The 25,691-nt window shown below is 47.4% G+C and overlaps 2 protein-coding genes across 3 annotated transcripts; both read left to right on the top strand.

The window, feature by feature from the left end:
• Nucleotides 1-582: 582 nt before the first annotated feature.
• On the top strand, nucleotides 583-15,403 carry LOC129585549 (uncharacterized). The gene is made up of 21 exons (XM_055478265.1): nucleotides 583-1,204; nucleotides 1,374-1,442; nucleotides 1,777-3,732; nucleotides 3,788-3,901; nucleotides 3,969-4,109; nucleotides 4,179-4,547; nucleotides 4,620-4,775; nucleotides 4,869-5,224; nucleotides 5,297-5,743; nucleotides 5,971-6,485; nucleotides 10,300-10,361; nucleotides 10,494-11,417; nucleotides 11,479-11,595; nucleotides 11,678-11,818; nucleotides 12,932-13,084; nucleotides 13,175-13,305; nucleotides 13,531-13,836; nucleotides 13,896-14,004; nucleotides 14,451-14,617; nucleotides 14,826-15,169; nucleotides 15,394-15,403. Exons 1-21 carry the CDS (start codon nucleotides 850-852, stop codon nucleotides 15,401-15,403), a joined length of 6,942 nt encoding a protein of 2,313 aa, XP_055334240.1. The 5' UTR covers nucleotides 583-849.
• Nucleotides 15,404-17,374: 1,971 nt separating this feature from the next.
• On the top strand, nucleotides 17,375-25,002 carry LOC129585452 (uncharacterized). 2 transcript variants are annotated; one of them, XM_055478125.1, is made up of 14 exons: nucleotides 17,375-17,996; nucleotides 18,155-18,223; nucleotides 18,612-20,336; nucleotides 20,403-20,510; nucleotides 20,592-20,732; nucleotides 20,831-21,199; nucleotides 21,285-21,440; nucleotides 21,507-21,757; nucleotides 21,833-22,135; nucleotides 22,201-22,668; nucleotides 22,732-23,190; nucleotides 23,265-23,708; nucleotides 23,867-24,444; nucleotides 24,618-25,002. In XM_055478125.1, the coding sequence occupies exons 1-13, from the start codon at nucleotides 17,654-17,656 to the stop codon at nucleotides 24,323-24,325; spliced, it is 5,295 nt and encodes a 1,764-aa protein (XP_055334100.1). In that variant the 5' UTR covers nucleotides 17,375-17,653; the 3' UTR covers nucleotides 24,326-24,444; nucleotides 24,618-25,002. The 2 variants fall into 2 exon arrangements, with proteins under 2 accessions (XP_055334100.1, XP_055334099.1); XM_055478124.1 differs by having other exon boundaries at nucleotides 21,827-22,135.
• Nucleotides 25,003-25,691: the final 689 nt, after the last annotated feature.

The raw sequence follows: 25,691 nt of genomic DNA, 5'->3' as shown, positions 1-25,691 counted from the left end.
ACGCTGCCACTGAGCACGACGCTTAAGTCCATAAATTGAACCGAATTGCGTGAATAGCGCCCATCCAATCCCTCCAGGAGGATTAGATCAGCCGTGATGTTTAGGTCTCGGACAAGCGCTTTGATGACAAATGGCATTCTCGAGCCGGGGGAGAAGACTATCCTGATTGCCAAAACTGCGTGGCGAGTACATATACAAGCGCAGCGACTTAAGCGCAACCAGTGCTGCTTCGCACATTATCGATTTCCGTAAATTTATAAAAAAAATGTTAACGATAAAAGTCGTGGAACGCTGTTGCGTATTTCTGCTCTACATGACAGTATAATTGCAGTACGACCTTGACGAAAATTCACGCCTTCATAAGAGATTGCAAAAAATCAGCGTAAATTTTGTATTTAAATTTTTGAATACAGCTTTTCCGGTTGACCGGAAATACTTGAGCGCGGAGACAAGAAACACTCTCGCCCGCTGGGTGGTTGACACTATCGTTCGCTGGGTGGTTGACGTGGTTTTGTGATCCGTTTCTGTTCATGGCTCCACGAATTCACTTTTGTGCATGGCAGCATGGATGATGATTTGGGTTTTCATTTGTGCAGTTTCTGTTCTTATTCTTTCTGTAGATTTTTTTTTGACAGACTCGGCATTCGCGACGATTTTATTTCATGTCAGTATTTTAAAACGCATGGAAAACAATCGGATGATATTGAGAACGCTGTCCATCCTGAATCCTGATTATTTTTTCAGTTTTGGTTGCCAAATCTCATTTTCATGAGGAAACATTCACCTCTTTCGCTGCATAACTTGATCTTAGTCGCGTGATTAACCTGCAGTCTACCGATCGATCGCAGAATGGCAGAGAGCGATGTGTGCTGCGTGTTGCAGTGTCCCTTGTCAGAGCCATCGCGTTCGATGCGCAGCGTGTGTTTCTTCGCTTTCCCGCATCCGAGCGATCCGCGCTATCCCGTCTGGATTGAGCGCACTCTCCATTCAAAAGACCGGGCTCCTTCCGCAGCGAGCAGGATCTGCAGTCGACACTTTCGCTCGTCGGATATTGTGATACTGGCATCAGCCGAGTATTGCGAGGAACCGGAGAAGCGTCTCAAACACGACGCGCTGCCGTGTCTCTTCGAAGGCATCCCGCGCAGCATGCAACCGCCCGTGGAGTCTGTTCCGCGATCACACAGCCCGGATATCGCAGTTTCAAGTAAGCACAGTAATCTTCGATTGTACTCATTGTAGCCGTACTTTTGTCTTTGAAATACTTAAGCCGAGCTGGTGCTTAGAATACTTATCGCTCATCATGTGGCACTAGCAAAAGTTCTCGTTGTCAGTGTGGTGAATAATTTTTCTCTGCATTGCTTTGTTTCGTCAAGGTGTCTTGGAAGCGCATCGCCCGATCGAATCTGCCCCTCGTCCAGACAGCCCGGAAATCGCTGTTCTCAGTAAGTGTTCGCGTAGAAAAGCAGAGAACACTAATTGAGTTCGTTGAGAAATAACGTAAATTGTTAATAATTTGTAATTTAAAATATAAATGAAATGACAGATAAAGTTTGTTAGCAAAGTCGGGTAATTGAGACGATTCATTTCACTAACTGGGTTGCGTCAGTTTGCGTTGGGTTGCATTTGCTGATTTATTTCAATTGCGTGTATTCTTTTTTAAAATCAAATAGTTGACTTCAATATCGTCGGTTGTTCTCTTACTTCTGTTCGTTTATTAGCTGTTCGTTATTACTTTATATTTTAGCTTGGGTTATTTACTTTTTGGTGTCATTGCAGGTACGAAAAAGCGCAGCAAAGACAGCTGTCTGTCGACTCTGCAACCTCCGCCCACGAAGGTAGCACGTGTTGACGAGGAGACGACTGAACGCCGCACAGCCTGCCCAAAGGCTACACCGAGCGCGGCCGAAGCGTGTGCAGCTGCACTTGCATCGACTGCACAGATGTTGCACTTTCCGTCTCCCGATATCCTCTTTCGACCACATTCGAGCGACAAACCGGTTGCTGCCGAACCCCTTCCGCTTCTCCCTCAATCTGCTGTGGCTGCTCTTCCTTCGCGGAACTCACCGAAGCAACCTGAAAGCCGCGGGGAGGTTGGCTCGCTTGTTGATCTTCCTGATCGTTCCCCGGCGCAACCAGTGAGCGCCGCCGATGATGCGGACACTCTGCAAATGTGCTGCGTTCCTGGTTGCTCCATTACATCGCAGAATGCAGCTCAAACCGGGGACACTTTGTTTCCCTTCCTGCTGCCCGAGCACAAGCTGTACGATGTCTGGGTCAAGCGAATCCGCTGCACGACGTCCTGGCAGCCGCAGCCGCCCTCCTTCATCTGCAGCCGGCATTTCCTCCGTTCCGATATAAAAACCTGCAGAATCAGTACAAATGCCAAAAAAGCGCCGTTTCCCACCGTCCTAAGGGACAATGCCGTGCCCTGTCGGTCAGCGTGTATTGCAGCTTTCCACTTTTCCGGAGTACGTGACGGAGAGACGGAAAATGCGCAGAGTGTAGCGGAAGTGCAGTCCTGTCGAGCGTGCGGCGCCAAACGGAACGGCTGGACCAAGCCCGCGGAAATGCTCGTGTTCTATCCTTTTCCGAGCGCTAGGCATCTGAATTCTTTGTGGACGGGATTTCTGCCGGACCAAGGCCGACGGGAACTGACTACCGAACCGGCGGTGGTGTGCCAAAATCATTTTGCCCCGGAGGACTTCGAGACAAGCGGAGTATTGAAGTCCAATGCAGTTCCAGCACACATGCTTATCTTTCGCGCTAAAGACAGGTACAAGTTGACAGACAGAAAGGTGCGAAAGGAAGCGGACAGCAAAGCGCCAAAGGAGGGTACGGTTTGCTGTGTGCCGGGATGCCGCATACCTGCCGAGGAATTGGGCTCGGGCAGGATAACCTACATGCATTTTCCCCTGGATCCCGCGCGTCGCGATGAATGGATACGCTGCATCCGTTGTGCCGTATCTTGGGCGCCACGGCGTGGATTCGATATGGTGTGCAGCCGGCACTTCACCGCTCAGGATTTCTCGCACAGTGTTGTCAACAAAATCACGGGCATCACTTCATCCCGCCTGAAGCAGAGTGCTGTTCCATCTAAGTTGGATTGCGTAGGACAATTTCGAACCCCAATCAGTACGAAAATTCCTCTAATACATCCGAAAATTCTCCATAAAGGAGTTCAGTGTTGCTGTTTATGCCGTTGGTGGCGGTTGCCGGAACCAGTTAAACGGTCGGAAAGGTTGGCATTTTTCTCCTTCCCGAAACTTGTGGCGCAGAGGCAACTGTGGATAACGGCGTGCCGTGAATTGAGTCCGGAATTTGTCTTCACGGTTGGGTCGCTAGTATGTGAAAACCACTTTAAACCAGATGACGTGACATGGGGCAAGTCTAAGCTGATTTTAAAGCCCACTGCGGTGCCCTCCGTTAGGACGCCAAACGAGTTGTCCAGCCCGGTTCTTGAAAGTGGTATTTTCGAAGAACAACATGCGTTTACGAACGGTGACGTAGCTGCAACAGATGCCGGACTTCCTGTCGCTGTCGGTGACAAAACGAACAATTTGGAAACCGTGGGTGATTTGCGTGTACAGTCACATGAGAACGATCATATCCCAATGGAAACTGACGCACCTTCAGCAAATAAGGACCCCAGTGCATCTCTTCAGTTGTGTTTGCCGGCAGCGTCACGGAACGGTCTTCCAGAAGATAAGGGCGAGGAAAATTCTTTCGATCATTGTAAGATTCCTTGTAAGATTTATGTCATGATATATGTAATGATTGTCTGTTGTAGTGCTCGTGACATCTCCGCTACCGGATATTCAGGTTCCGTCTACGATCAGGGGCCGGGTCTTGATCGAGACGCCGACAATTATTACCGCATCTGCGCCCAGTGATACCTCCATCTGTACGAAAAACCATCTGTACGAAATTGCTTTTTTAAATAATTTACTCACTATTCTATGCCGTTGCAGATTGCGAACCTTGCTGCAAGTTGATGCAAGCACCGTGTTGGATACATGCGGTTAATGTCCCTGATGAACCGGTCATACCACTCGCTGTTGGTAGCCTGCCCAAAGTCTTGAATATGGACGTTTGTGATGAATCGCCGACTGGTAAGAAATTATTTTTCTTATTATTTAACTGAGTAACGATGATATACTAACGATGGGATTTTTGTTTAGGAAAGGCTGTTTTTGCGAGGGAAACACTAGTGCGCCACACGGTATTTGGCCCGTTGATCGCTCCGACAGTGTCAAGCGACGACGAGAAAGCCCGATACGTGGATGTTTCCGATGTTGGCGAGGACGCCAAGCGTAAGCAGTACCAGCTGGATTCGGATTACCTCTGCAACTGGATGAAGCACGTGCGACTGGCGGACAGCGTGGAAGCGAGCAATCTGCTGGTGTTCGCGCGCGGATGCGAGATCGTCTTCGTCACAAACAGAACCATCTCCCCGCACGAAGAACTGCGGGTGTGGTATTCCAGACAGTATTTGGATCTTCTTAATCCCGCAGCATCTCAGAATGTTGATTCGGATGGCGAAATACCTGGTACAGTACTTGAATTTTTTGCGTACCATTTTAAAAAGTATTACGTTGGATACCGGATTTCATAAATTTCAGGTGTCGAGGACGAGAGGCGAAAGTTGGAGAATATTATTATGGAAGAGCCTTGTCCTGACTATTGGGATGAGAAAATACTGGAGCATTTATCCTTGCAAAGAGACTTTGTTACTTCTACAGCATCTTCGGATCAGGATAGCAATAGTGAAGCAAACGGTAATAAGAATGGGTGTTTCGGTTATAAGTTTAAAAGTTATAATTAACGTTGCTTTTACTTTTGGCATAATGTGTGGCGAATTTAAGTTGCAGATGGACAGAATGACATAGTTGACGGTGATATTTGTGAAGAATTGTTTCGTATCTATTCAATTTCGGATGGCGAAATCGTTGATAATACGCCTGTGCCGAATAACAGTGGCTCTTCGCAGCTGACGCCGCAAGTAAAACCACCAAAGAATGCGCCTGCTCGGAAAAAAGTTCGACACGGTACAAGTCAGCCGGAAAAACCACTAGCCGGAGCGTTGGTAAAAGTATGCAGAATGACGTTACCGAGACATACCTTCACCGCCGCCGCGTCTACTCGTGGTCAGGGAAAGGAACCTTTTCAGTGCACGCTATGCGATAAAAGCTTTTCCCTACAGAGTACTTTGCGAGCTCACGAAAAGGTTCGCTCGTTTGACGATCAAAGTTTTCGACCACTTAGTGCGCGTTTTATTTATTTACGAGGGCTGTTTCAGCTTCATCAGCCAGCGGCGTGGGTGAGCGATAGTCTGACATGCGAAAAGTGTGGTCTGCGATTTCGATCGCACATGTTGAGCCAGCTACACGGTCTGAGACACCGCTGGAAGCCCAGTGGCAACAATGTAGAGAGAGAGCTGACCTGTCCGAAATGCGGTGACATGTTTGACAAGTGGGAGGAGCTGATGGACCACGTGGAGGAACATGGGCGACCGACGGAAAAATGCCGCATTTGTGATCAGCGGTTTGAGAATCTGGATGCACACCTGCGGCTTGGAAATTGCGGACCGTTTTCACAGCTGGAGTGTTCGAGTGACCTTGATGCTGGGCGTGCTGGATTGATGAGATCTTCCAGCACTAACCATAAGAGCTCAAGCGAACACTATCTTTGCCAGGATTGTGGAAAAGAGTTTGAACATCAGTCCGGTCTGGCCGAGCATCAGAAGGTACATTAAATAGTATCGTTTTTATAGGGCATAAAACTAGCGTAAACTAGCTACATACTTATAAGTGGTTTTGCTTATATGTGAAGTTACATACATGATACAACCAGAATGTTTTATGGGCCGGCCTATACTTATAGCATTGCAGTTGCTCATTACAACCCAGACCGTTAATCCAAAAAAGTCACAGTGCTAATTTAAAGGAGGTTTGTCTTCTTGTGCTGTTACAGAAGCACCTCAATCTGACGTTCAATAAAAGTTTCACTTGCGACGGATGCGGAATGCGGTTTGCAACGGAATCGCTGCGCCAGGTGCATATTTTACAACACGGGAACATCGTTAGTATCGGAAATCAGCATCCCCGCGAACGGCGATGTCCACATTGCAATAAATCGTTCAAAAACCTGAGAGAGCTGGTGGTTCACGTGGACGAACATGGAAGGACGACGGATAAATGTTCGCACTGTAATCGCTGGTTTGGCCACTTGCCGGGCCACATGCGACTCAATCACCCAGCCTCACTGTCCAACAGTGTGGATGGACGGAATCAGTCGGGCCAGAACGGCGACATCAGCGCGAAATGTTTCTGCGACGTCTGTGATGGCATCTTTTTGACTAAAGAATTGTTGATGGCGCATGCGAAAGAGCATAACAGCGACAGGGACATTTGTAAGACTCTCCATTCCACCCTGGAGAATAATGTAACAGTCTGCCGGGAATCTTCGCCGGAAATACCGGAGGCTCCGTCACGACAAAAGTCTGGCGCTTGATGACGCAAAAAGTAAGCATTTAGTAGCCTGAACAATAATACTTTGTATTAGCAAATTGTTGGACGAAAACGTACAATATTTGGAACTGCTATCGTTAACACGCCACCAACTGATATAGTCGTATCCCGTACTCGGAATAGCTAAAATTTAATAAGTGTTTGTACCGCTAGCGTTACCGTATAATATGCGGTTGTGCACAGTTTGATATTCCACAACTGTTGCACTTTTTGGTTGATGGTAGATTGGTAGTAATCGGCTTCGGCCGTTATTTTCACCTGCCGTTTTTACAATACGATTATTTAATGAGCTAATTTTGCAGGCTTTGGGGAGTCTGGCTACGAAAGCAGCTTGCGAAAGGTCATTGTACGTTTCTGACAGCGATGCATCCAGCGAGACTTCTGTGTCCTCTTGAGTCGGTATTCTGGCACCGCTTCCGATCATTTCCTGTCGATGGCTGCTGCAACTTGTGACCAAAAATTTTTTCCACAAGATTTGTGGATTGCTAAGAATCTTTTGTTTCCTGCTTCGAGATGTGGTAACTTGTTTAGATCACAGCAACTTGTTATTAATTTTGCTCGCAGAAGTATCAGAAAAAATTTTTTTAAATGTCCATGTTCGTAATAATAAATGAATGTGCTTTTGTGAGCAACGCTCGTCTCAACAGTCATATACTCGTACTGATTGTGAGAAGAAAAAGGCTGTACTCTAATAATTGATTATCATGATCTTATTAAGTCTGTATCTTTGTTTCGCCCCTTGTGCGTGTGTTCTGTGCGACATTTACTTTTATATACCGCCAATAGCTTTTACGTGTAGGGTATCTTGTTACATTGTTCCTTCGTATCTGTATGACAACGGTGTTCATAAATCTCCTACTCGTAAAGTCGCTCGCTCGGTTGGTAGCTTGCATTTCTTCTGTTTCGCAAATCGTTTATCTTTCCTGAAGAAACTGAGTTGAGGCTGACTGGTGTAGAAATATTTCGTACCGGTAATATTTTATTGACTCAAAGATCTCCAAGACTCCAACAAGGTTAGCGGCAAAATTCATGCTCTTTTTCAAAAAGCTGGAAGCGGTTGCCTGTATTCGTACAACAAAGTACAAGATGCAAAGTTGTCCCGCTTTTCGGATGACCGGAAATACGTAATCGCGGAGATGCATACTGTCGTCCGTGGGATTGCTGATAGGGATCCTTACGATTGCAGATTTAAATCCTCACTCCTTACTTGAAAGTTGTATCGGATACAGAGCCTTCTTTTTCGGTTCATGGCTCCACGAAATTACTCTTTTTCTGTGGTTAAAAATTGTGTTTCAATCTTCCTGTAAAAAGATTTTCGAAAAATTCAGTGTTTGCAACGATTTTGATTATGATTTTGCAAAGCATCGAAAGCAGTCGTTCGGAGTGGAAAGTAGTCTGACGGCGGTGTTTGGCTGCTAACTGGACTGCTTGATTCTTTATGAGTAGCCTAGCCGGGCAAAAATTATATTCACGAAGAACATCGGAGATCAAGTCACTAGACTCCGCTAAACAACAGTACGTTAATACGTACAGTCTAGAGATGGCAGCGGCCGGCTAAACGGCTGACCTTTCGGTTGACGGCCGGCTGAATTCCTTAGCCGGCTAAAGTATTGCGGCTGGAAGTCTCAGCCGGCCAAATAGAGATGTCAAAAACCGAACCGAGCCGTTTGGAACCGCGGTTCAACCGGTTCGGTTCGGTTCGGTTGGGCGTTTTTGAAACCACGACTTTTCTTGTAACCGAACCGCTTGAGTCGGTTAGAGGTTAAGTCGAACCGAAAATAACCGGTTAACCGCGGTTGTTTTCGGTTCTTTGTTACTAGAGAGAATGACGATGTGGTATGACGAATTTCTGCTGTCTCAAATCGTAATCCATAAATTGATAAATATAAAGGAGACGCGCACCGGCGTACAGTACTTGTCTTTAAGTAAAATCGGTTCGTACACGCTACGCTCAAACTCTGAGCGCATGCGTGCGCAGTCGCACAGTTGTACAGCCGGCACTCTAATATAATTTCTTGGTTTCGGTTCCAACCGGTTCGGTTCGGTTACAAGTGACTTGGCGCTGTAACCGAACCGGTTTAAGTGACTCGTGCTTGGAACCGTTAGGAACAAAGTGACTTCGACGTCGAGTCGAACCGCTTATGGAACCGAACCGAACCGGTCGAACCGTTGACATCTCTACGGCCAAAGCGGCTAACAAAATTTCCCAGCCGGCTGGCCGCCGGGTAAGCCGGTTACAAACAATTTCGGCAAAAAAAACGAATTTTTTTGAAAAAAGTTTGAACTGCTAACAGGCAGCATCGTAGGTTGGCAAAAAAATTAAAAAGAAGTTTTTTTGCCACTTCCAGAAACTATTTTGTAAGCGATTTCGATGCACCAATAACTGAATAATCAGTCGTTATCCGGGAATTCCTGTCTAAATGTGTAGCAGCGCTGCAGTGGGCCACAGTGTCAAGCGAAGAGAACGGAGATTTTATCCTGATCGCCGTGTTTAAAAACTGTTCTGCACACGAACGCACGAAGGCGACTGAAATAGGCGCAAACCTGAAGCACCAAGTGACTCGGTGGCGCTGTTATTGCCGCCAAAGTGGTACGACAATGCCGCCGCTTAAGCCGCTCAGCCGAGTCGGCCGCCCGCTTAGCCGCAGCTGGCTGAAGCTCTCAACCGGCTTAAGCAGCCGGCCTAGGATCGGCTGTGGCTTCTAAAAATCTTCAGCCGGCTGGCTAATCGCCGGCTAAGCCGGCTTTCGGCCATCTTTAGTATAGTCTTTCACTACAGATAAACGGGCATAAAGTGCGTCATGCTGATGCACAAAGCTATAGAACAACAAGCAGTATCACTCTAAATCGCATCCGTATCAAAGGTGAGTCAGAGGTCCGTACGTCCACTCTTCGTACGTCCACCGGGTCTATCACACCGTTGGCCGCCAGCGGCGGCCCGCCGCTGGCCGGTTGGCGTACAATCCGTCGTAGACTCGTAGTTAATCTGGTCCGAATAGAAGTTGTCCCAAATGGAATCCGTATGAACCACAGGCATCGAAGAACGTACACGCTACTCAGGTCAGCGCTGGTGCTGACCTTCGCGCACAGGCCTGACGAGCCGTGGACTCGCAGCTGAACCCAGTAGTCACCCTTCTAAGTCCAAACCACGCTCGATGTAGGCTATCTTTCAAAGCCCGAAGGCCTATTCATTAGCTACACGGAGTGTGGCTAAACCGGACTTCTTTTTCATGACAAAATCTTTTGCAGTTGAAGTTACTTAATCTTCGGCGCATAACTGGCCGGCATTCTGCTGATCTATCTCGGAATAAGTGTGCTGTTGCAGTGTCCGTTGTCAGAGCCATCGCGTTCGATTGGTAGCGTGTGTTTCTTTTAATTTCCCGTATGCGAGCGATCCGCGCAATCCCGTCTGGACTGAGCGCACTCGGCGTGCCACAGACTGGGCTCTTTCCGCTTCCAGCAAGATCTGCAGCCGACACTGTCGCTTCTCGGATTACTCACCTTCCATCAGCCGAGGATTGCGAGAAAATGGACAAGCGTATCAAATACGGTGCACTGCCATGTTTTGCCCAAGGCATTCCACGCAGCATGCAACCATCCGTGGAGTCTGCTGCGCGACCGGACAGCCCAGAAATCGGATGTTCAGGTAAACTTTGTCATCTGCGATTATGGCAGCATTTTCATCTTTGGAATCCGTGTATTTTCACGTGGAATTCTTTGCCAGAAACTGTAACGGCAGTCAGTAATTTTGTTGTTGCTTTTTGTTTTCAAGGTGTCTGGACAGTGCCTTGCCCAATCGAATGTCTCCCTCGTCCAGACTTCTCGGAAATAGGTGTTAGCAGTAAGCGCTCGGTGTTGTTTAAACACCTGTTGCTGATTAGAAATGGATAAAATTATGTTTACATTTGGAACGATACCATGTTTTCGGTGGTTTGCTTTATTTATCGCTTTCCGGCATCGTTACAGGCACGAGAAAGCGCAGCGCGGACAGCTGCTCTCCGCGTCCCGAAACTCCACCCACGAAGACCTCTCGTGTCGGTTGCGAGGTGGCTGCGCCGTTGGTTATTCCTTCATCTGACTCCCTGAACCATGCTGAGAACGTCGGAAGCAACACACTACTTGTTGATTTTTCTCATCGTTCGCTGGTAAGCGTCGCCGGGGACGCCGATACTCTGCGAATATGCTGCGTTCCTGGCTGTTCCATTACTTCGCGGAACGCATCCCAAACCGGGGACACTATCTTTCCCTTTTTGCTGCCGGAGCACGAACTCTACGATACCTGGGTCGAACGAATTCGCTGCACCACTTCCTGGCAACCGCAGCCGGCCTCCTTCATCTGCAGCCAGCATTTCGAGCACGCCGATATGGTCGGTTACCGTTCGCAAAGCGGCAAAGCGATGGTTTTGAAGGCGGACGCGTCGCCCAGTCGGTTGGCCTGTGTCAGGGTTTTCCACCATTCAGGATTGCGTGGCGGAGAGATGGAGGACGCACGGAGTATACTGGAGATGCGAGCTTGTCAAGTGTGTGGTGCAAAACGGAAAAGATGGACCAAACCCTCGGAAAGGCTCATGTTCTACGCTTTCCCGACGGATACCCGTCTCAAGTCGTTGTGGATGCAATTTCTGACGGACCAGGGACGACGGAAGCCGGTTACGGAGAAGTCGCTGGTGTGCCAGAATCATTTTGCTCCGGAGGAGTTTGAGACCGGCGGGACATTGAAGGTCACTGCAGTTCCGTCCCGCATGTGGACTTTTGGGCCGATGTCCAAAGGGAAGGAAACGGACAAGAGAAGGAAACCGGTGTCTGCTGCTCGTATCTCATCATTCCTGTCTAATCCTGACAATGCGTCTCACAACGGTCTTCCCGGTGATGGAGATTCTGTGGTTACCGGTAAGTTGATTGCCCTAATGCGTCAGCAGAATGCTTGTACTGTAATACTTGAAACTTGCAGCGCTTGCCAAATCGGCGTTACCGGAAGTGGCGGTGGACCCTCGGACGCGCTCCGGAAATGCCGTTAAGACTGCACTCAGTGCACTGGCGATAACTGACCCCGACAACGCCTTATTATGTACGCGGAAAGAAAAATATCTTGTAGATAAGTTTTCCTATCTCTTATTGGCCATTTTAGTCGCTAATTTTTGAGCTTTCAGACTGCGAGTCATGTTCCAAAGTGATGCAGACGCCGTGTTGGATGCATTCGGACAGTATCCCGGACGAACCGGTCATTCCATTGGCAGTCGGTAGTTTGCCCAGAGTTTTGTATATGGACGTATGTGATGAGTCGCCGACCGGTAATTAAGCAGTTGTTTTCACATTTACAAACGCAGTTGTTGCACGGCCAGAACGCTCTAACTGTATTTAAGGCAAGAAAACGTGGCAAATTATGTAGTGTTTAGGAAGGACTATTTACGTGAGGGAAACACAAATGCGGCACACGGTATTTGGCCCGCTAATCGCTCCCATCGTAATTAAACAAATTTTTAAATATTTACATTTCAAAGTTTCTAACACGTGCTCAGCGTGGTAAAACTGCTTCGGAGACACTGCACACTTTCAGTCAACGTAATTGAAAGCTGCAGTAAATCTACCAAGGCTCTGCTAAGATTATGCCGGAATCCGTAAATCATTCCAAATCCTATATGCAAATGATCGTTCCGATGGTGGGAGTATGTGGCGGACAACGTAGATCCAATAGGGGAATCGGGCGCGGATGTGCAGCCATCATCGATTGACGACGCGTAGCATCTGCATTCTGCAACACCAGAACACACAGCACCCTTACGAAATAACTTTTCATCATATGGGATTAAGTTGTAAGGCTGCACTTCAGACTGCGCCGTACGATTGGTTCCCACCCTAGCTCTTTCAGTTTGCCGATATAGACTTTTCGGTCACTTTCGACTGAACTAATCTTTCTTGAACGTTTTCCACATTATCGATCAGCCCTTTTTGAGTAGAAAAGGTGACAGGCGCACAGTAATCGGAGACAGACAGAACAAACTCGTAAACGGTGTACACCGTCCCGACAAATCTCGGGAACGAAATAAAGTGCTAAGGTACCGCAACCGCTTTAAAATTTTGCCCAAAACATTTTCGGACTGCAATTTCCATTTGTAACTGCGCTCTACATTGATTCCTAAATACTTAGCCGAATAAACTGTGGGAACACTTTCCCCGTTTATTTGTTAGGGCTGAGACATTTTCTTTCTGAACGAGAACTGAATACATGCATTGCAAATCAAGTTATGGTTGTACGTCCATTCGTTGACGGCATCCAGTTCTTGTTGAACACCTATCGCATCTACATCCGAGTCAGTAATCTTGTACACCATCACGTCGTCGGCAAATAACAACATTTCGTTTTAGAAAGTATCACGTTGAACACAGGATTTTATGAATTTCAGGTGTCGAGGCAGAGAGAATGTCGGACAATGTTATTAAGGAAGAGTCGTGTCCTGACCATTGGGATGAGGAAATAGTGTATCATTTATCCTTGAAAAGAGACCTTGTTACTTCTGCAGCATCTTCAGATCCTGATGATGATACTGAAACACCCGGTAATAAGAGTTTTTTTATTATGAGATCATTAAGAAAATAAAATTCATGCTACTTTTACCGGTAATGTGTATAATGAATTTCAGTTGCAGATGGAAAGAATAGTACATTGGATGGTGAAATTGGTGAAGAATTGTTTCGTATCTGTTCGATTTCGGACGGCGAAATCGTTGACAATGCGCCTGTGCCGAATAACATTGACTCGTCGCTGCTGTCGCCGAAAGTGAAACCACGGAAGAATGCGCCTGCTCGAAAAAAAGTTTATTTTCGCGTTCGTACTCGTACTATGATTCAAAGTTAACTGGACTTTAACAATAATAAATGTCACAATGCGAGTACAAACTAAGTACCAAACGAAGCGGCAATATACATCTGAAACACTAACAAAGTTAACTGACTTGTCTGTCGATTGTAGAATGTAAACTGATTGTCGACTCTGTGATTTTAGAGACATCGACCCGCAGTTGCGCAGTTTTACTCTTGCAGCGACTGTGGCCTACGATTTACGAATAAATCCGTCTTGGAAGTGCACCGGTTTGGTTATCAACCGGCCGGTGCCGCCGGCAATCAAGACAGTGTGCAGAATTGCCCGGAATGCGGCGTTGCATTCCACCATCTCGGAGATCTGATCCAGCACGTTGATTTACACGGGGAAATAACGCACCGGTGTCCGGTGTGTGATCTGCGGTGTCCTGTACCTGATCTGAAGCAGCATATCGCGCGGTGTCACCCTCAGTTCTACGCCGCCGAAAAGGTGAAGGATGCTTCGATTATACATATGATGTCATTGGTTAGATTTATTTGATTTTTTAGACGGGGTCGGTGGTCGAAAACGCGCGCTCAGTTCGCAGTGTCACCTGCAGTGAATGTGGTCTGCAGTTTCCGTCCGCACTGCTGTGCAGTGTCCACAAGACGAAACACGGTAGCGCCGATCGCGACTTGGAAAGGAATCCCTCGGGCGCTTCTCCCAACCTACGCAGTTGCTGCGCATCATGTCCACAGGCAATGTCTGAGAGTATCAATCAGTTTGCTTTTATGGAATGTGACAAGCCAGCGCGTAAAGAAGATTCTGTTGGATTCGATACGCAAGTTCAGTGTCGTCAGTGTGTGAAGGGCTTCTCAACGTCGGGTTTTCTGAGAATCCACAAGATACAGGTGCATCCGATGGCAGCTACTTGTTTTCAGAATTCATTGTTAAGTGTTTTCTATAGGTTCATAATCCGGAGGCCTTGACATGTGCTCAGTGTTGCCGACGATTCAGTTTGGCTGCTTTGTGTCGGCTGCACCAGCTGCAGCACGGGGACAATAATCCTGCAGAGTGGTTACAGAATAGCCGAACCTGTGTGCAATGCGGCGAAATGTTTGCAGATTTGCAGAAACTGCTGGTGCACATCGATGTTCACGCTGTCCCAACGCAGAACACCAGGCTGTGCGGTAAAAACGTCGCTGTACCGGAACTGCCGGTGGTTATGCGACATGACCTTCAACACGATAGCAGCCCCACGGGAAAACCTCTAGCCGGAACGTTGTTAAAAGTGTGCAGAATGACGTCACCGGGACGTCCCTCTTTCACTGCCGATGCGTCCTCCCGTGGTCAGGGAAAGAAACCTCTTCCGTGTACACTGTGCGAGAAAAGCTTTTCATTCCGGAGTGCTTTGCAAGCTCACGAAAAGGTTCAGTTGCTCTTGATTAAAACTGATTCTAAACTACAATGAAAGTTCACAAACCTGACTGATGTTCTAGCTTCACCAGCCAGCCACACACGAAAGTCTAACCTGCAAAGACTGCGGTCTACGCTTTCGATCGCACGTGTTGAGTCGGTTGCACCGTCTGAAACACCAGGGGAATCCTAGTGGCAGTATTGGGGATAAGGAGCTCACCTGTCCGAAATGCGGTGATGCATTCGACAAGTGGAAGGAGCTGATGGATCACGTGGAGGAACATGGCCGACCAACGGAAAAGTGCCGCGTTTGTGGTCAGTGGTTTGACAGTCTGGATGCACACCTGCGCCAGGGACAGTGCGGATCGTCTTCGCAGCTGGAGTGTTCGATTAGCGCTAATACTGGCGGTGCTGGATTGCGGGAATCGTATAGTATCAACACTGCAAGTCATTACAGTAATTGTCAAGATTGCGGAAAAGAGTTTGGGCAGCTGTCTCGCCTGTCCGATCATGAGAAGGTGCATAATTATTGGAACAATAATAACACTAGTGTAAAATGTACGTATATCAATGCTTTCCCATTTTAACCCTGACTGTTTACCTAAAAAGATGCAGTAAACCATTTTAAAAAAGCCTTTTATATTATTGCAGAAGCACTTGAATCTGACGTTCATTCAGAGCCTCACTTGCGAGGAATGCGGAATGCGGTTCACAACGGAAGCGTTGCGTCAGTTGCATACTTTACAACACGGGAAGGTCGTAAGCGCCGGAATTCCGCATTCCCGTGAACGGCGATGTCCCCATTGTAACAAATCGTTCAAAACCCTGCGGGAGCTGGCAGAACACGTGGACGAACACGGGAGGACGACGGATAAGTGTTCGCACTGTAATCGCTGGTTTGGCCACTTGCCGGGACACATGCGACGCAGTCACCCAGCCTCACTGTCATACAGTGAGGATGCATGGAATCAGTTGGGCCAGAACAACGACATCGACGACAAATGTTTGTGTGGCATATGTGGTGGCATCTTTTGGACGAAAGAACTGTTGGTGGCGCATGCGAAAGAGCATGACAGCGGCATGGGAATTTGTAAGACTCCCCGCTCCACTCTGGAGAATAATGGAAGGCTCTACCGGGAATCTTCGCCGGAAATACTGGAGGCTCCGTCACGACACAAATCGGGCGTTTGGTGACGCAAAAAGATAAGCAAGTAATAGCAAGACCAATAAAAGGAGTACAGTAAATTGTTGGATAGAGACGTGTAGTATTTGAAATTTCGTTCGATAACACGCTAACACAAGTGATATACAATCTGACTAAATGAGGAGGCTACGGTCTATGTTAAAAAGCCAGCGAACAGCCTTTTTTGCCCGCTGAGGCTGGTTGATCAATGCAGCCTCTCTGTTGTGACTATAAATAGACCGAAGACAGCGCATTCCAGTGCTGCCAAAAAGCGCAAGCGGAGTGCTGCCTTGCTGTATCGATCGATCGGCACATGTGTGTGTGAGTGGGTAAATCCGCTCGCATTCACTTACACGTATGAGTGTGGCTGTCTGTGCGCGTATTAGCTGTACAAACCGGTTTTCGCTGTCTTCGCTACAACGCATACCCCAAACCCGTAGCTTCCTTTCTTGCTCGCATTGTAATATAGTCTTATTCTGTACTCGCAGTAGCTAAATAAGTACTTTTCCTGAATTAGCGTTACCGTATGATATGTGGTCGTGCGCAATTTAGTATTCCATACTGCTGCACTTTTTGGTTGTGGTAGATTGACAATAATCGCTTCGGCCGTTATTTCTGCCTGCCGTTTTTCAGGACGCATATTTCATGAGAGAACTTTGTAGATTTCGGTGAGTCTGGCCATGAAAGCAGCTGCCAAAGGCCAACGTACAGGCCAGAGCCAACGTACAGTGTACGTTCCTAACAACGATGCATCCAGCGGGGACTCCTGTGTCCTCTTAAGTCGGTATTATGGTGCCGCTTCTGATCATTCCTGTCGATGGCTGCTACACCTTGTGACCAAAGATATCTTCCATAAGATTTGTTGATTATTGAGAATCTTTTGTTTACTGCTTCGCGATGCGAGTACATGTTACTGTTGTTAGGATCATCATATCATAGGAATAACAATTAGCATCAAACTTGTATAAAAACGGTAGAGAAATAAATTTGCTCGCAGAGCTACGAGAATTTTGTTAAATTGTTCATGTTCTAGATAAACTGAGTTTATGGCATTATTAAAACCTTGTTTTCAGGTAATCAGGTTTTTTTAGTTACTACGCGAGAACTATATGTAGTACTCGTGCCTTCATAATATGACAGCGGTGCCCTTTCTCCTACTCGTAAGTCGTACAGTCTCTTGCTCGGTTGGTACTTGGTAGTTTATATTTGTTCGGTTTCGCAAATGGTTTATCCTTTCAGAAAAATTGAGTTGGTTTCGTACCAGTAAGCTCGTAATACAAAAGAGTACCGCTTTTCGGACTGACCGGAAATACGAAAGCGCGGTGGGCGCATACTGTCGCTCGTTGGGTGGTTGATATGGATATTAATTGCAACTTCTCAGGTCGTACCGTACATAGGCTGTTTCTAAATTTTATCATAAAATTTTTATGTCTAGTTCTGTGAGATCCCTTTCTGTTCATGGCTCCACGAAAATCACTCATTTTCTCTATGATTCAAAATTCATTCTTTCTGCGGACATGTGTTGGCGACGATTTTGATTTAGGATTTCGCAAAGCTTCGAAAGCAGTCGTTTGGAGTGGAAAACAGTCGAACGACATATTATGCTCTTATCATTTGCGCTGTTCATCGTAATTCTGTTTTGCTCCTAACTGGATCTCCTTTTCATGGCAAACTCTTAAGTTGTTCTTCAGCGCATAATTAGCCTGCATTCTGCAGATCCATCGCAGAATGGTCGAAGGTTATGTGTGCTGCGTTCTGCAGTGTCCGTTGTCAGAGCCATCGCGTTCGATGCGTAGCGTGTGTTTCTTCTCTTTCCCGCATCCCAGCGATCCGCGCTATCCTGCCTGGATTGAGCGCACCCTCCGTCCAAAAGACTGGATTCCTTCCACCACCAGCAAGATCTGCAGCAGGCACTTTCGCTCGTCTGACATTCTCGCCGTGCCGTCAGCTGAGGACTGCGAGAAGACGGAGAAGCGTCTTAAACACGACGCGCTGCCGTGTATCCTGTACAGCGTGCAACCGCCCGTGGAGTCTGTTCCGCGACCAGACAGCCCGGAAATCGGATTCTCAAGTAAACATTATTGTACTCTTCCATTGTGGTAGCATTATCTTTGAAATCCTTTAGTCGATGTGGTATTTTCACGTGAAATTCTTTCCTCTCGTCATCTCTCACGGTCAGAAACTGTCTGTGAAGTGAATAATTTTCCTTAGTTGTCTTTGTTTTTCAAGGTGTCTTGCCACTGCATCGCCCAATCGAATGTGTCTCTCGTCCAGACAGCCCGGAAATTGGTGTCGGCAGTAAGTGTTCGGCTAGCTTTGCAGACATTGCTGAATTTATTCATTTAAAAATCTTAGCAAAAAATGGAATCCGTTTTTCCCGGTTTTTCAGTATTTTAGCGGTAAAGGTTCAGATAATTCAGACGGTTAATTGTACCAGCATTACGTAGGATTACTTCGAAATCTTGATGGATCGCATGTTGTGATTAATAATAGCCTTTAATAAGTATCGTCATGTAAGTACAAACTGAGTACTAGAACAAACGAGATTTATAACAAAAACATTTCTTCAATGCTGTCGCATGTTTATGAACATTTTTTGCATGTGCATAATCGGAACGATATAGTTTATTCAATTGTTGCTTTTACATGTAGCCTTGAGAGTCTTTTTCTTCCTGTATGTCTGCAGGCACGAAAAAGCGTAGCGCGGAAAGTCGCTCTCCGAACCTGGAAGCTCCCCTCCCGAAGGCAGCTCGTGTCGATTACGAGATGGCTGCGGCTGTTGCTCCTCTTTCTGACTGTCCGAATCAAGCTGAGAACGTTGGAAAAGTTGCGTTGCTTGTTGATGTTGCCGCCGGGAACGTGGATACGTTGCAGATTTGCTGCGTTCCTGGTTGTTCAGTTACGTCGCGGAACGCATCCAAAACCGGGGACACGCTGTTTCCCTTCCTGCTGCCCGAGCACAAACTGTACGAGGCCTGGGTCCAGCGAATCCGCTGCTCAACGTCCTGGCACCCGCTGCCGCCCTCCTTCATCTGCAGCCAGCATTTCGGCCATGCTGATTTGCTTGGCTACCGTGCAGAAAGCGGAAAAGCGCCGTTTATCATCCGGTTGAAGGCTGATGCGTTGCCCTGTCGGTTAGCTTGTGCTAGTGCTTTCCATTATTCAGGGTTACGTGGCGGAGAGGTTAAGAATGCGGTGAACGTCGCCGGGATGCAGACATGCTTGTTGTGCGGTGCCAAACGGAAAGGCTGGACTAAGCCCTCGGAAATGCTGATGTTTTACCCTTTCCCGACGGATACCCATCTCAAGGCCAAGTGGACAAAATTTTTCTCGGACCTGGGCCGACATGAACCGGTGACGGAGCAGTCGCTCTTGTGTCAGAATCATTTTGCTCCGGAGGACTTTGAGACGGACGCGACACTGAAGGCCAGTGCTGTTCCGTCGCGTATGATGCCTTTCGGGGTTCCTTCCAAACGAAAGCAAACGGAAAAACAGGAAAAACAGCCGCTAATGGAGAGTCGCCCGGTGTGCTGCGTGCCGGGATGTCACGTTCCTCCCGCGGAATTGGGCTCGGGTAGGATCAGGTACTTCCCTTTCCCCGTGGCCAAAACGCGGCGGGATGAGTGGATCCGCAGCATGCGCTGTGCCGTGTCCTGGGCGCCCCGTGCCGGACACGATTTGGTGTGCAGCCGACACTTTGGCGCACAAGATTTCTCGGTCAGGAAGCCGCGCCTGACTCAACCAAGTCTTAGGCCGAATGCAACGCCCTCACGGCTGGAATGCGTGGAGAAATTTCGAACTCCGATCAACCCACACCTTCCCCATAAAGGCGTGCAGTATTGCTGTGTATGCGGATGGTGGCGATCGCCGGAGCCGTGCAAGCGGTCGGAAAAGCTGACATTTTTTCCCTTCCCCAAACCGACTGCGCTGCACAGTCTGTGGTTGACGGTGTGCCGAAAACTGAATCCGGATTTTGTCCTTTCTGACAGATTGATGGTGTGTGAAAATCACTTTAATCCGGAGGAATTGATGGTGGTCGTACCTCGAAGGGGAGGAAAATCTGTAATCACGTTAAAAGCCACTGCGGTGCCGTCAAGGAAATCCTTTGACCTTTATAGAATCGACAATAATGTGAGCACTGTATTGGTGGAGCAGTCTGTCAATGATAATGCTGCTGATGAATGTTCTGCACCGGATGCCGGGCTTCCATTAGAATCTTCTGATGAGTATATGGAGATTGCCAAAACAGCTGGAACGATCCAGGAGCATATGGACGCGGGTATAAACGAAAATGTCCCGTTGGAAAGTTGTTCGGAACCGGTGTCTACTGCTCGTATCTCATCTTTCCTGTCCAATCCTGACATTGCATCTCACAACGGTCTTCCGGGAGATGAAGATTCTGTGGCTACCGGTAAGTGGATTGATTGCACTAATGCGTCGGCAGAGTGCTTAGTATTACTTGGAATTGTTCTTGCAGCGCTTGTCACATCGGCGTTACCAGAAGTTGCGGCGCTCCCTCGAACGCGCGCCGGAAATGCCGTTAGGACTGCACTGGCGATACCTGAGCCGGATGACGCCTTACTATGTACGGAAAAAATAATATCTTGTAGATAAATGTCCCTGTCTGTTATTGGCAATTTCATTCGTTAATTTTTGAAACTTTCAGATTGCGAATCCTGTTTCAAAGTGATGCAAACGCCCTGTTGGATACATTCGGAGAGCATCCCTGATGAACCGGTCATACCGTTAGCTGTCGGTAGTTTACCGAAAGTTCTGTATATGGACGTTTGTGATGAATCGCCGACCGGTAAGGAGTTGTATTTACATTTGTTGCACAAAGAGGACGTTCTGACTGTAATTAAGGCAATAAAACGTATAAAACTTGGCACACTATGTTGTGTTTAGGAAAGACTGTGTTTGTGAAAGAAATGCTGGAGCGGCACACAGTATTCGGCCCGTTGATCGCTCCAAGCGTGTGGAGCGACGAAGAGAAAGCTCGATACGTGGATGTTTCCGATTTGGGCGAGGACGTCAAGCGGAAGCAGTACCAGCTGGATTCGGATTACGCCTGCAACTGGATGAAGCACGTGCGACTGGCGGACAGCGTGGAAGCGAGCAATCTGCTGGTGTTCGCGCGCGGATGCGAGATCGTCTTCGTCTCAAACAGAACCATCTCCCCGCACGAAGAACTGCGGGTGTGGTATTCCAGACAGTATCTGGATCTCATCACTCCTGCAATCATTCATAACATGGGTTCGGAAGGCGTAGCAACCGGTACAGTTCAGTAGGAACACATTTTAAGTTTGGGATATAGAAAATTACATTGGATGCCACAAGAACTAGGGTTGATGGATTTCAGGCACTGATGCAATGGGAGGAATGCTAGACGGCGCTATTAAGGAAGAATCGTTGCCTGATCACTGGGATGAAGAAATGCTGGATGATGCATCCTTACAGGAACACATCGGTACTTTGACACCGACTCCGGATCCTGATTGTGATTTTGTGACACCGGGTAATAAGGAGAAATTTTGGATATGATGAAGGTAATTTTGCTAGTGTAATTTGTGAGGACTTCTAGGCGCATCTGGAGGAGATCTTAAAGGTTGCGGGGATATTTATGAAGACCTGTTCGGTATCCCTTCAGACGAAGAAATCGTTAATGAACCGGCTCTGCCGAATGGCATTTCCTCTTCTTCTAAGAATACCACTACGCTGTCGATGAAAGTGAGACCACACAAGAACTGGCCACCTCCTCCGAGAAAAGGTCACGGCCGTGCTCGGAAGAAATGGCCGCCTGTTTCGAAACGTGATCACGTTCGCATGCCTGCTGTATGTAGTTACGGTTTACATGATTTCTGAGTGGTTTGTACTTTGTAGGAATTTTTTCTTTACGCTTAGGCGCAGTCGACCGGCCAGGTGCTGTACAACTTATACACTTGCCACGAGTGCGGTCTCCGGTTTTCGAATAAGGCCGTCCTGGAAATTCACAAACTCAGTTATCAACCGGCCACTGCAGCCGACACTCAGCCCAGTGTGCACGAATGTCCTGGATGCGACGCCAGATTCGATTATTTACGTGATCTGATACAGCATGTTGATTTACACGGGGAATTAACACGCCGGTGTCCACTGTGTGATCAGCGATGTACTGTACTGAAGGATCACATCCGGCGATATCATGCGAAATTCTACGCCGCCGAAAAAAAGGTGCCAATAAGGATTTGATTTATTCAAAAAAATCTTATGTTATTTGGGATTTTTTCTCCTTTTAGAAGGAGAATGGGACTGAAGCCACTCAATCAATGCGGCAGGCATTCACTGACAGTGTCACTTGCAGCGAATGCGGTCTGCAATTCGCTTCGACTCTGTTGTGCGCTGTTCATAAAATGAAACACAACAGCGATGCGATCCCCTACTATGAGGGGGATCCCTCTTGCGCCTTTCCCAACCTGTGCATTCTACGAAAATGCCCACCTTGCGGGAAGACATTCGCTGAATTCGAGCAGCTGGTGAAGCATGTCGCGGAGCACGGGAAATTGACGCAAAAATGTCCGGCCTGTCAGCAGTGGTTTGTGTCCTTGGAGGAGCATTTCAGCCGCGATCACCCTGGGCTTTCTCTCAGGGATTACGATGATCAACCGCGAAACCAGGCTGCGGTCACTTCCGATGCGGCGTTTCACTGTCGCCAGTGTGAGAAGAGATTTCGGATATCCGATCATCTGAAAATCCATAAAATCAAGGTGCTGTTCGATTCGGCGGGTATGCGACTGGTTTTCTTTTAAAGACTAAATGTTAATTTGTAGATCCATAATAAGGAGGCCTTGACGTGTGATCAGTGTGGCCGACGCTTCAGTTTAGCTGTGTTGTGCCGATTGCATAAGATGCAACACGGAGACAGTAAATCACTCGACTACTTCCGGAACAGTCGAGCCTGTGTGCAGTGTGGCGAAAAGTTTGCGGAACTAGAAGAATTGATGGTTCACATCGAGGTCCATGGAGTTGCGACGGAGAAGTGCCCAATGTGCGGTAAACGCTTTGCGCCACGGGATGTGGAGGCGCACATCCGCCAAGTCCATGGAATAAGGCGCAATCGCTCTAGTCAAACACTAGCACAAACGGTGGTGCCTGTGCGCGAAACGACATTACCGCGGCGTCCTTCCACCGCCGACATTTGTGCGGGTGATCAGGAAACGAACAACTTTCACTGTTCAGCTTGCAATAAAAAATTTCCATCGCCGACGGGTTTGCAAGCACACGAACAGGTTCGTTAGTTGTAACTTGTAACACCACAACGTTAGTGCGCGATTCGGTTGACACGATCTGCTATTTTTGTCAGACCCATCAGCCAAGAACGCCGGTGTACGACAGTCTAACCTGCGACGAATGTGGTCTGCGATTTCGATCGTATATGGTCAGCCGCCTGCACCGCCTGAAGCACACTCCGGACCCGAATGACGCGGCTATGGGCAATGACGTAACCTGTCCGAAATGCGGTGACACCTTTGACAATTGTGCAGGACTGCTCGATCACGTGGAAGAACATGGGCGACCGACGGAGAAATGCCGCGTTTGTTGTCAGTGGTTCGACAATCTGGCTGAACATCTGCGGCGTGGACAGTGCGGATCATCTTTGCAGCTGGAATGTTTCAGTAGCGATAATGGCGACACTGCTTTGTTGGGATCATCTAGCAGGGTGAATTCAAACGGCAGCAGACACTGTCGGTGTCAGGACTGCGGGCAGGAGTTTGAACATCCCTCGGCGCTGTCCGAGCATCAGTCGGTACAGCAAATGAACACCTGTTTTACTGATGTATATAAATTGCTTTAAATTTTAAAGAAAGTTTAATAAAAAATTATTTTTTTGCAGACTGAAAATTTTTTCCTGTTTTTTCAGTTTTTTTTGCAACAATGCAGTGTATTTAGTTTATATTGTTGCAGAAACACCTGAATCTGACGTTCATTAACAGCTTCACTTGCGACGAATGCGGAATGCGATTCACAACGGAAGCGCTCCATGGCTTGCATGTATTGAAACACAGAAACGCCGATAGTAGTGGATCACGGAAGCGCCGCGAACAGGGCACGCAGCGATGTCCCCATTGTAACAAACCGTTCGATAAGTTGCAAAAGCTGGTGGATCATGTGGACAAGCATGGGAGGACGACGGATAAATGTTCGCCGTGTAATCGTTGGTTCGGCCACCTACCCGGCCACATGCGACGCCATCACACAGGATTACTGTCCGTCGTGTCCGACAGTGTGAATGCGCAGAAGCAGTCGGATCAAAGCAACGGCGAGATCAGCAACAAGTGTCTGTGTGGCATTTGCGGGGCTGTGTTTGTGACAGGAACTTGTTGGCGGTGCATGCCAGAGAACACACCGGCTACGTCGGAATGACTGCGACTGTTGGCTGCGATATGGAGAAGCATGTTGAAGATTGTCGGGAATCCTCGCCAGAGATATTGGAGTCATCGCTGTAGGACACAAGAAAACTGCGGCGCCTCATGACGTCAAGGGTAATTAATTATACGAAGTACCACAGCTTGCTTATTAAAATGTTCAGCTTGCAGTATTAAAATGTTCAGCGAGAATGATTTTGGTTAACCGGTGTTTTATTGCTTTGGTCGTTATTTTACCTCGTATATGTTGTTTTCACACGATGCGTATTTGACGAGGCAATCTTTTGTAGGTTTGACTGGATCGGACCAGAGTAGCTGCACAGAGTTGTTGTACATTCCGGACTGTGATGCATTCAGCGGAACTTCCGCGCCTTCTTGAGTCGGTGTGCTGGCGTCGTTTTTACTCATTTCGTGTCGGCTATTGCTGTAATTACATTGTGACCAAAGAATCTGTTGCACAGGTTTATTTAGAATGGGGATTTTTCTGTTTACTGTTTCGTAACTGTACAGTATTTTGTTGATGTCTTTTATCACAGCAGCCTCAGAGATATTGAATGACCGCGTTACTGTGACATCGGTTTAGCTTGCAGAATGCAAAAGGCAATTTTGTGATTGTCAATGTTCGCGATAAAACCGTGCTTATTATTTTTACAGTAATAAATCATCGTTATGTGATTGTCAGGGTTCTTTTACTGAAATAATAGATTTTGAGTACTACTGGTACGCTGACTGAGCCTGACTGTACTATCGCCCATGCATCCAATTTAATTTTTACTTATCGTCCTGCAATTCCCATACTGCAGCCAATTTTATAGACATCTTTGATCTTTGTTAATTTTAGGCTCATAGTCAATCAGTTTATAATACGAAAAGCACATTTTTAAAGCGAAAAAAAGAATTGCCAGTGAATTTGCCGCGATAGAGTGCAACAGGTTACTACTGAACTCAACACAAGCGAAGAGTGATAATGCAGTGCAGTGGCACGCATTACGAAAAAGCTGTTAATGATCAGAAATGCACCTGACTGACTGACGCATGGAGCGCGCACTGCGGGGGTGGCAGCGTGGAGTACGCGCTGCCGCAACTGAAAGTGCACCGACATGCGTACAGCGAAATGCGGACTGACCCTGACGTCTGAAACGGCTAAAACTTTTTCATTCTACTTATTTTTGCATTACTAACATTCAGATGTAGATACATCAATACGCTGTGAAATAAAAACGGATGGCTTCTTCCAAGTTATCACAAAAATATAATAGTTCCCGCGTTGACATACATAGTATGCACCGCCAACAATTCGTTCGTCAGAGCAGGGCAGATCTCAATACAGGCAATACCACTGACTCGTTACGTCATCAGTACAG

This window comes from Paramacrobiotus metropolitanus, unplaced genomic scaffold (genome assembly GCF_019649055.1).
Source record: "Paramacrobiotus metropolitanus isolate TYO unplaced genomic scaffold, Prichtersi_v1.0 Parri_scaffold0000017, whole genome shotgun sequence".
Lineage (NCBI taxonomy): Eukaryota > Metazoa > Tardigrada > Eutardigrada > Parachela > Macrobiotidae > Paramacrobiotus > Paramacrobiotus metropolitanus.
The sequence above is the reverse complement of the archived record's forward strand: the minus strand, read 5'-3'. Positions and strand labels throughout refer to the sequence as shown.

Bases quoted from the DNA above. Each gene is read 5' to 3' on its own strand.
- LOC129585549 (XM_055478265.1), top strand. From the start codon at position 850: ATGGCAGAGAGCGATGTGTGCTGCGTGTTGCAGTGTCCCTTGTCAGAG. The intron at 1,205-1,373 runs GTAAGCACAGTA...TGTTTCGTCAAG, and splicing joins CCCGGATATCGCAGTTTCAA to GTGTCTTGGAAGCGCATCGC. The intron at 11,596-11,677 runs GTACGCGGAAAG...TTGAGCTTTCAG, and splicing joins CCCCGACAACGCCTTATTAT to ACTGCGAGTCATGTTCCAAA.
- LOC129585452 (XM_055478124.1), top strand. From the start codon at position 17,654: ATGGTCGAAGGTTATGTGTGCTGCGTTCTGCAGTGTCCGTTGTCAGAG. The intron at 22,669-22,731 runs GTGCTGTTCGAT...GTTAATTTGTAG, and splicing joins TGAAAATCCATAAAATCAAG to ATCCATAATAAGGAGGCCTT. The intron at 23,191-23,264 runs GTTCGTTAGTTG...TATTTTTGTCAG, and splicing joins GTTTGCAAGCACACGAACAG to ACCCATCAGCCAAGAACGCC.